We start from the raw sequence: 10,337 nt of genomic DNA on the forward strand, positions 1-10,337 counted from the left end.
GATAATAAATTGTTTTCCAAAGAAATTATGCATGACCCCTCCTTGGGTTTCTGAGGTGGTATTACTACAGAAGTGGATTGCCCAACCTTCCTTCTGAGGAGTGGCTGATGGGTTTGAACCCCCAGCCACCTGGTTAGCAGTCAAATGCCTTACGCACTATGCCACCAGAGCTCTCTAGAGCAAAGGAGAGTGAAGAAAATCAAAGACACAAGGAAAGCCCCAGCCTCCATGACCCTGAGACCAGAAGAATTAGATGGTGTCTGGCTACCACTGCTGACCTCTCTGAAATAAGAGGTCTTGGATACAGTAGGCAAAATATGTGGAACAAAACTCAAATCGTGAAAAAGGCTAAGCTTATCAGTCTGATAGACGCAAATGGGACGTGAAGATTATGGCCTTTAGATACCCTTAAAGAGTGGGACTGAAGTCATCCCCATAGCTCAACTTTCAGCAAAACAACAGACAAGCATATAAGGTGAACAATAACACCAGGGATATATGCACTCCTTAGATCAACCAACCAACCATCCTATATCAAAGGGCAACATCTGCCCAGGGATGAAGCTCAGAAGGCAGGAAGGAGATAGGACAGAAGGATGAATGGAAACAGTAAACACAAGGAAGAAGGGGAAGAGTGCTGCCACATTATGAGAATTGCAATCAATGTCACAAAACAAGATGCATATGAATTGTTGAATGGAAAACCAATTTGCTGTCAGTTTTCACCCAAATCACAAGAAGTTTTTTTTTTTAAAAAAGAATTTGCTGTGAGTACGGGTTGGTCCAATCTTTTCAAAGTAAGGGCAAATTTATATAACATTAAAGGGCAAGTATGAGCTGTCAAGACATTTGTAACCAGGGGACAGCCTGTATATTGAATTAGAATCTACATTTTAACAAGATTCTCAGTCATGCTTGTAGATCCTCAGGTGATTCATATGTTTACAGCAGAAAACACTTGGGGATGTTGTTAAAATGTAGATTCTGATTCTGTACATCTTTGTTGCTAATGCAAATTCTCAGCAGGAGGTGGAATCGGAAGGAACTAGTTTGACAGACTGAGATTGTTTTGAGGTCTGTATTATTCATTTTGGTTTTTCAGCTCCAAGCACTGCTTAAATATATTGAAAGCAGTATTGTATTTTATTGACATTTATTATTTAATCCAATAGATATTTATACTAGGCACTGTTAGACGGAGATAGCAAGGAGAACACAGACCCAGTTCCTGCTCTTAAGTAGCTTACATTTCAACTAGAAGAAACAGACAACAAACTAGGAGAAGAAATAAATTAGCCATGGAGCAGTGTGGAAGTTACAGAGTGCAGGTCCCTGAGCCAGACTATTCCACCTCCATTAGCTGTATGACCTTGAACAAGTTAATTAATCTCATCTGAAAACTGGAGGTGATAATTCCTACCTTATACAAGTTGTGAAAATTAAATGAGTTAATATACAGAGAGTGCCAAGAAGAGCTCCTGGTACAAAAGTGTGTAATAAATGACAGTTAAAAAGCAAACACGTAATTGCACCCTGTGAGAGATGCTATCAGGAAAGTTTCGCATGAAAACCGTGGGAACTTCACCCTCTATCACAGATTCTAAATTCCTTGAGGAAAAGGACCATGACTTGAATACCTTAGTATTCTCTTAATACTTTACATGTACTAAGTGTTCAATATATATTGGAATAAATATGAGATTTCTATAAGCTCCATTTAAAAAAAAACTTAAGCATATCACGCTTAAAAAAACCCAAAAAACAATGAACTCACACGGTAAACACTAGGAGGAGGTGGGAAGAGTGCTATTGCAATCAATATCACAAATCAAAATGTGTATGAATTGTTAAATGGAAAACTGATTTTTACTGTAAACTTTCACCCAAATCACAATAAAAAGTTTAGGGGGAAAAAAATACACACACTATCTTTTAAGTCAGGGATTCAGTGACTCCTATGATACATTTACTATCTAATTTGGTACTAGGAAACAGTTTGACTTTTATGACAAGTTGGTGTACTTTATGTTTTCAATAAGAATTATATAATTTGTCATGTTTCATTCATGCTTTTGCTTTGGTTACCAAGAAGCTATGTATTTCCCAATCCCCCTGTCTTATTCTCTCCTGTCCTGCTGTGATAACAGAAATACCACAAGTGGGGGCTTAAACAAACGAATTTATTTTCTCACAGTTTAGGAGGCTAGATGGCTGAATTTAAAGCACCAGCTCTAACCAGAGGGCTGGCGGTTCAAACTCACCAGCCACTCCTCAGAAGGAAAGTTGGGCAATCTACTTCCATAGTGATAACGCCTCGGAAACCTTGGGTCACTATAAGTCGGGGCCGACTTGAGGGCATGTAACAACAAACAACTAGGGGAAAGCTTTCTCTGTCAGCTGTGGAGGAAAGTGCTTGTCTCCTTAGCGGCTGCGTCTTGGTTTCCTGGAGATTTCCATGTGTCCTGGCACCTATTTCACTTCATCTCGACTTCCTTATTTAATCTCTTTTTTATCTCAAAAAAGACTGACATAAGACACTTCCTACACTAAACCTGTCTCATTAACATAACAAAGACAAGCCCTTCCTACATATTTTTTGGGAACAATTCAAGCCATAACACATCCACACTGAATTATCAATTCGATAGTCCAGTGGTATTTTAATGGCCTTACTAATAAAGTCATTAAGTGAATTACTCCAAAGTTTACAGTTACCAAATGTGCCTTGTTATTTTTAGAGCTTGTCTTCCTCTAAGGTAAGGATAACACATTCACAATGTATAAGGGTGGTGGTGGTGGTAGTAAATTTAGATTAAATTCTAGGTTTGGCTTTCAAAACTAATCAGATGATGGCCTGCCTATAAAGAGTGTATTTTGTGGTTTCTAGTCATTGCCACATGTAGTTCTCTAAAACATCTGGAAGATGCTGTTGATTTAAGTGAAATTTAAGTCAGTTGAATTTGCACCAGCAATTGCATCAGTTGTGGCCACAACCATCTAATCACTCAAATAAAGGTGGCAGGAAGGAAGAACTCGTGTGAGGGGCAAAGTTGAAATGAAAGATTCAAAACAGTATGTAAGGGTTCCAGGTGAGCGCTTAAGGCAGGATGGCTATCTTAGCAATCACAGATGCCAATCAGAAACATTTGTTTTGCTAACTGTTTAACAGGCATCTGTGGTCAAGTCTGTGTTAGGAAGGAGAGAAAAACCATGTCAGGGTAATTTAGAGCAATTAAGACTGCTGGTCTCTTTTGAAATTGACTTCTTCCATGTGTGGGGGGTCAAGGAAAGGAATGGTAAGGAGTGGGAAAGAATACACAAACTCGTCCAATATTCTGTGTGTAGTAAGCAACCCAATGCCTTACTAAAAATATTTCCTTTAAGAGCATGCTTTACTAAATGTTGTAATTATGCAAAATGCTTCCCTCCCTATCATCCTTCCCCCCCCCCCCCGTTTGCCTGCTGTAGACATCAATTGATTCATGGAAACATTCAAGAGCCTGGAAGAGAGCCTCACACAGCTGTGTGTGTCATAGTCCATGGCCTAGTAGACAGCCCTTCCTTTTCAGGGCTGGACACTCAGAATGTCACCAGGTGTCCAGTATAACAACACTTGATCTATCATCTAAGTCAGTGGGAAGCAGCTACCCACAGAAACCACTGTTGGGAATTCACTACTTAAATAAAAAACAATCATGCTTCATGGGGCTGCTGTCTTAGCTCTTTCCACCACCCTCTCAAATTCTGGAGTGCAGTGGTCCTCAACCTTGGTACACAGTGGAATCACTTGGAGAGCTTTGAAAACTACTGAAGCCTGGGTCCCACCTCAGAATTTCTTGTTTAATTGCTCTGGAGTGAAGCCTGAACGTGAGTTTTAAAAGCTCCCCAGGTGATTCTAAATGTGCAGTCAAAATTGAGAATCACTGAGTTGCAGTTCTCAGACTTCAGTTTGTATCAGAATCTCCTGGAGGGTTTATAAAACACAGATTGCTGGACTCTTCTCCCAGAGTGTTCGATTCAGTAGGTTTGAGGTTGGTCCAGCACATCTGCATTTATAACAAGTGTCATGTTGAAGCTGATGTCACTGGTTTGCAGAATCTCCAACTCTAAAAATTTATGGAAAGATGTGTATAATGGAAGACATGACTTAATTTCTGGGGAGAGTGCTCTAAATTTTTCTTCCCTAGTTCAGTGTTCAAAAGGCAATCTTCATCCTATGATCTAAAGTCATGCCTTTTGCCCATAAGGGTAACTCCAAACTTCTGAGCCTACCTCCATAGGCTTTTCATGCCGCTTCAACTTCATCTCAGTCCACAATAGGACTCCTCTCTCCACCAACTGAACCAATCCATTTGCTACTGTCATTCCTTCATGCAGGAAAGACTCAACAAATGCTCCTCCCAAACTCTGGCCACTTGATTATCTTGCCCTCACAGAAGACCTTCTCCTTCCTTTTTTCTTTTCAGAAATTTGAAACTTTAAAAAATCTGTGACAAGCACTGAAAACAACACACACATAAGACACAAACAAGCCCTCCCACAAACTAGTAGCCGAAGCCTTAAAAATGTCAACCTACCTTAACACAGAAATTTCACCTTCAGGAATTTATTTGCAAGAATTAATTAAAGCAGTGTATGAAATTTAGCTAGATGGATATTCACCTCAGTTTGGTTTATTTGAGGAATAATGTGGAAATACCTGTATTTTCAGCAATAGGTGATCAAGTAAGTGCTTACCCATGCAATGAGCACTGTACAGTCACTAAATACGGAATTATAGGAATGTTGGATGCTACAGGAGTCATAGGCTGTCAAATGTACAAGGAGGTGAAGCGCTCTGGAGCCCACAGGACTTAGCTCTACCTTCTTAGCCATGTGACTTTGGCAAGTCTTTTAACCTCTCAATCTCAGTTTCCCATAATGCTATGGGAATAATAGAAATATCCAGCTTGTAGACTGCTATAAGGATTAAGTGACTTATATTAATGCAAACAAAGTACTCAGAACAGTGTTTTACACATAGCAAGTGCTCAATGTATTAATAACTATTATTAAAAGAAAAAACAGACTATGCATCAATAGGTCTTGTACGATTTTTACAATTCTTATGCAGGCGCAGAAAAGGCTAAGACTATATAGCAAAATGTCAAAATTACCTCTGGACAATAAGGTTCAACTTTTCATCTTTTTGCCTATCTTTATTTTCTAAATTTTATGCAACCAATATTTGTTTGTGATAAGAATAAGCTATAAAATTTTATATTTTAACTGCAACTAGCTCAAAAGCAAGCTCCTCAAGTGGGGGCAGGTAAGACTCTTGTCCTACTGTATCACTTCTTGAAGCCATATCCTGCAGAACACTTAAGCATCTTATTTGTTATAAATTACTTTTGCCCCAATTAGTAGGTCAGTGCTAATGAAGGTAAAATCACAGGTTCAATGCTGGCCACTGTTCCTTCTCCTCATTACAATGAGATTATCTTGAGACTTGCTAATTAGTTGGTCTCAAAGGGACTGGGCATAAAACTGTGAAACCCTGACACAGAACCACCATCTTTACACACAAATAAACATCAGGACATGTAATGACCCAAGCTTGTTGTTCCCATGTTTCTCCTTTGAGTTATTTTTAATCTATTCAATTTGACAATAGTTCTTCTGTGAACTACTACAGAGTTTTGCAAGGATGGGCTCAAGCACAGCAAGGACTGTTGAGGATGGCACAGGACAGGGCAGTGTTTCATTCTTATATATGTAGGGCTGCTGTGAGTCAGAGCCAAATTGACAACACTCAACAACAAAATATCATTGTAGAGATTCAGCAACCTCCCGCCCCCCACAGCTCACCTCTTCACCAGGCCTCTCAAGGTCAGCATAAACACCTCCCATTTCCCTCCTGTTCTAAAAGCAACAACCACTTTTCATATAATAGAAAGGAAAGTTACCTAACTAAATATCCATACTAAGTAAAAAGTAGGAACACGATTCAAAACTCTTTTCTGAAATGTCTTTGGATCCATATAACACCACTCTCACTGACTTAATTCCCAAGTTCCCATTTAGGCTGATGTTAATATATACAGCTAGATAACCTCCTTGTCTGGAAACAGGAAAACCAGATTGGTTCATTTTTTCCTTCAAATTATCCCATGAATTCTTCAAGGTTAGGGTCATTACTATTCAAAATGATAGTAGTTCCCAATGCTTAAGACTGTGCCTCAAAGCCTTGGTACAAACTAACTGAATGTTAAGATTAATTAGCTCTGATATTTATGAGCTATGGAAGGTTTAACCTGTGACCTCAAATCTTAGCCTGGAAATTAAGCAGTTTTAAGCTTCCTTGAGTATTATTTAAAAAACAGAAACAAAAAACGCTCCTTACCCTCATGGCTGCTGGAGAAATACCCCCCTCTCATGTAGGACGACTGGCAGTTAGGCACTTCTGAAAGGGAAACACAGACGTACACATCCTTGTCAATATTTCTGTGGTAGAACCAGCACACACTAAGTTCCAATAAAGGGCTGGGGGGTGGAAAGAGAGCCTCACTTATTTAGAAATCAGTTAACCACCAAATCTGGTGAAGAATTAATGGTGGAAAAAGCAACTGGCTTTCAAAACACCAAGTTTGGCCTCCTGCTTATACTGGTTCAAGAGCTTTGGGGTTTGGGAATAGGAAGATTGCTTAGGATCCTTCCCAGTCTGTTCTCCTTTACTGTAGATGGTCACATCCAATTCTGCTCTAAGAGGTGAAGGTGTTTCTAAGCCAAAGTGATCAGGAAATCTGAAGTTATGAAGCCAAGATAAGAACTGGCAGGGATGGTCAATTTGTAGTTTGGCTAGTACATTTTCGCTACATTGGGACCATTAAACTGAAGCCTATCACACTCCTGTAATTTCTTCAGGCATATTACCAAGGTGTCTGTCAAAAAAAAGACAAGTGAGTTCAGCTGTGCCTATATGGGCTAAGTCTTCACCCCAGGAAAGCTACTCAGATCAAAGAATTACAGATATATTGACATCTGCTGACAATCTTGTTTTAAGGGAGTGGGATAGAGCGAGAAACCCGTCAGAACAGATTAAAATGTCAATTCCAAATGAAAAATACTACTGGTTGTGCATGCTCTTGAGAAAAATACACTGAAGCCTAAGGAGGCATGCCAGTGGACACTTTACAAGCTATCAATATCAGACATTTGCTAATCTTTTTTTTTTTTTTTACCATAAAGAGAGACATGTCTCCCTTCTTCTATTTATATCCCCAGCCTTTCCTATACCGATTTCTGCCTGTTATCTCAGAGAAGGTCAAAGCAAATTCTGTATCCGATTCCATGTGTAAAAGCCATTTAAGGTAGAGACCGCCCCATCCTTGTACAGGATCTTCAAGAAAAGCACACAGGGAAAGGTTGAAAATCTACCAACCATCCTTAAATTCCCTCAGCACCAACTGTGGGGGAAAAATGGAAAAGTTTATTTCTGAAAAAGGAAATGAAGAATAGGAAACAAATTCTAAGTGTGCCTGCTTCAAAATTCTAATTCTCCTTTCCCTTACCTAATAGGGGTTATGGGTCATCCAACTACAGCTTAAACTTCATGATATACTGAATTATGTTCCCGGACAAAAGGTAGCCCAGTACCTCTCCTTGTGTATACCAGTAGCTGCTGACAGACAGAGGACCTTTCCCAGTCAAAAGCAATGCAATAGAGCAGTTATTCCATCAAGCACAGCCCTTCCCAGAATGCATACAGCCATGTAATAATACTATGTGCTTTCCCAGAAGAGCATTCATTTCAAGAGCAGAAAGCATCATATCCTACACATAGACTCTCTTCCTTATATGTAAGAATTTAATAGGGTTTATCATACAGGCAGTCTCCAGGTTATGATGGAGATCCAGTCCTAAGTGTGACTTTGAGTCAATTTTGTACGTAAGTTGGAATAGGTGGATGTGGTTCTTATTTAGCATTACTTTATTAATTTAAGGAGCTCTGCTGGCACAGTGCCTAAGGCATTTGACCACTAACCAGAAGGTTGGTGGTTCAAACCTACCAGCTGTTCCACAGAAGATAGGGCAATCTGCTTCCATAAAGATTTATTGCCTTGGAAACCCAACGGGGGGTTGCTATGAGTCGGAATTAACTCAATGACAGTTGAGGGTTTTTTTTTTTTTTGGTATCACTTTGTTGTTGTTATGTGCCCTTGAGTCGGACCTGACTCATAGCAACCCCTCCTTGGGTTTCCGAGGCAGTATCACTATGGAAGTAGATTGTCCCATCTTCCTTCGGAAGAGTGGCTTGTGAGTTTGAACTGCCAGCCTTCTGGTTAGCAGTCAAATCACTTTAGGTATCCTAAATCACAATTTCATCGAAATACTAAAATGTCCATTTTTAATATGTATTACCCTACATTGTATCTTTGTATAGACAGTGGGATAGATTTATATTCCTGTGGAGATCTTTTTGTTCTTTTTTAAAATTTAAAAACGTGGGGAAAATCGCTGCCTAAATCCATTATCACCACTGCCGTACTCTCAGGAGCGTGATCTGATTACCGCTCCTGAGTGGAACAGGTGGCCTCACCCAAACTAAACTCAATTGAGAAGTCAATTATGACTCTTAATGACCCTATAGGACAAAAGAGAACTTCCCAGAGGGTTTCCAAGGCTATTATCTTTACGGAACCAGATTGCCACATCTTTCTCCCATGAAGTGGCTGGTGGTCAAGTGCTTAAGCATTGTAGCACCAGGGCTTCTGCACCACCACCACCAACAACAACAACAAAACCAAACTCACTGCCATTGAGTCAGATCCAACTCATAGCGACCCCTCCTTGAGTTTCCGAGGCAGTATCACTACGTAAGAAGATTGCCCAACCTTCCTTCCAAGGAGTGGCTGGTGGGTTTGAACGGCCAGCCTTCTAGTTAGCAGTCAAGTGCATTAGGCACTGTGCCACCAGAGCTCCTAGGGCTCCTGCAGGTGGCCTAAATGGTGCAAATAAAGCCTTAGGCTCTGCTGGTGCTTCAGGTTTTTTGTCTGTTTTACTTGCTTTTATTATTTTTTTTTTTTCAAGATTGTTTTCACTGTTCTTGGACATTTGCCTTTCCATATAAATTTAAGAATCAGCTTATCAGTTTTTACAAATTCATTATTAGTGTTTTCTTTTTGAAAAACACTTTTAGTGAAGCATTATTTATTTTATTTTGTTGTTAAGTGCTGTCCATTTGGCTCTGACTCATAGTGACTAATAACGACCTTGTATCTTTTTCTTTATGTTCAGGTGCACATTTTGTTAATTCAGCCTAAATAAATAACATCCTGCCTAATAAAATATTGTTCATTTTTATCTATAATTAATTTTGGTCATCCAATCACTTTCAAGCTCTATCATTTTTTATCTTTTAATCTTGTTATTGAAACTTAATTAAGTACAAAAGAATTGGATCTCAAATCAGGAAAAAAAAAACACTACTTTTATTCCAGCAGACTTCCCCTTAAAAGAAATCACTGTCTCAACTCCCTGCAACATCACACATTAGTTATGACTGTTTTTGAACTCGAATCTGCAAAGTGATACAGTAAATATGGCTGTCCTTCACACTGTGTTTGTGAAATACAACCAAATTTCCTTGTGTAATTATAATTTATTCATTCTTATTTTTTGTATAGAATTACATTAGGAGATTATATGACAATTTGTTTGTACATCTTATTATTGATGAACATTGAGGCAGTTTTGCATTTGTTATAAAACTGTGGTAATTTCAATCATGTTGTCCATGCCTTTTGATGAACATTTGTAGGTATTTAAGGAGGTCTTATGTCACAGTGGTTAAGGCATTCAGCTGCTGAACAAAAGGTCAGTGGTTCGAACACACCAGCTGCTGCACAGGAGAAAGGTAAGACAGTTCATTCCACAAATGGCATGGCTTGAACCAATAGGAGTTTATTCTCAGGAGTTTATTCCCTTATTCTCTTATAATTTTGGAGGTTTTAAGTCTGAGTTCAAAGTGCCAGGCTCTAGGGTCAGTGTGAAAGCCCCTCAATCTTGGGCTGTAGCTCTGCCTCTTGGTCCCAGCCCACTGAAGCCAGAGGCATCTCTTCTCTCAGACAGCTGCTGGCTGCTGAGACTGACAAGCCCAAGGTTGACAAGAAAAAGACACAGTCTCGATGTTACCAAACAATATAGCAGGCCATTGATTCAAGTCCATTGAAAGTCCCATGATCAGCAGAGCATGGCAGGCTGCTGAACAACAACTTGGCTACATGCAGGGTTCAAGTGTGCCATAAGCTAGAGACCATTCACAAAGCTTCTTCTTCTATACGGCAAGCAGACCATAT

The 10,337-nt window shown here is 39.5% G+C and overlaps 1 protein-coding gene across 1 annotated transcript in view; it reads right to left on the bottom strand.

Annotated features, from left to right (window-relative positions):
* The window catches only part of ETV5 (ETS variant transcription factor 5), a 79,602-nt gene that overhangs the window by 15,227 nt on the left and 54,038 nt on the right, over positions 1-10,337 (bottom strand). Inside the window, exon 8 of the mRNA XM_007935971.2 lies at positions 6,383-6,442. Within this exon, the coding sequence (XP_007934162.1) occupies positions 6,383-6,442 (60 nt within the window). The remainder of the gene's footprint in view (positions 1-6,382; positions 6,443-10,337) is intronic.

Source organism: Orycteropus afer, unplaced genomic scaffold, assembly GCF_000298275.1.
Source record: "Orycteropus afer afer isolate SDZICR_OR568_19922 unplaced genomic scaffold, OryAfe1.0 scaffold00032, whole genome shotgun sequence".
NCBI classification, from domain to species: Eukaryota; Metazoa; Chordata; class Mammalia; order Tubulidentata; family Orycteropodidae; genus Orycteropus; species Orycteropus afer.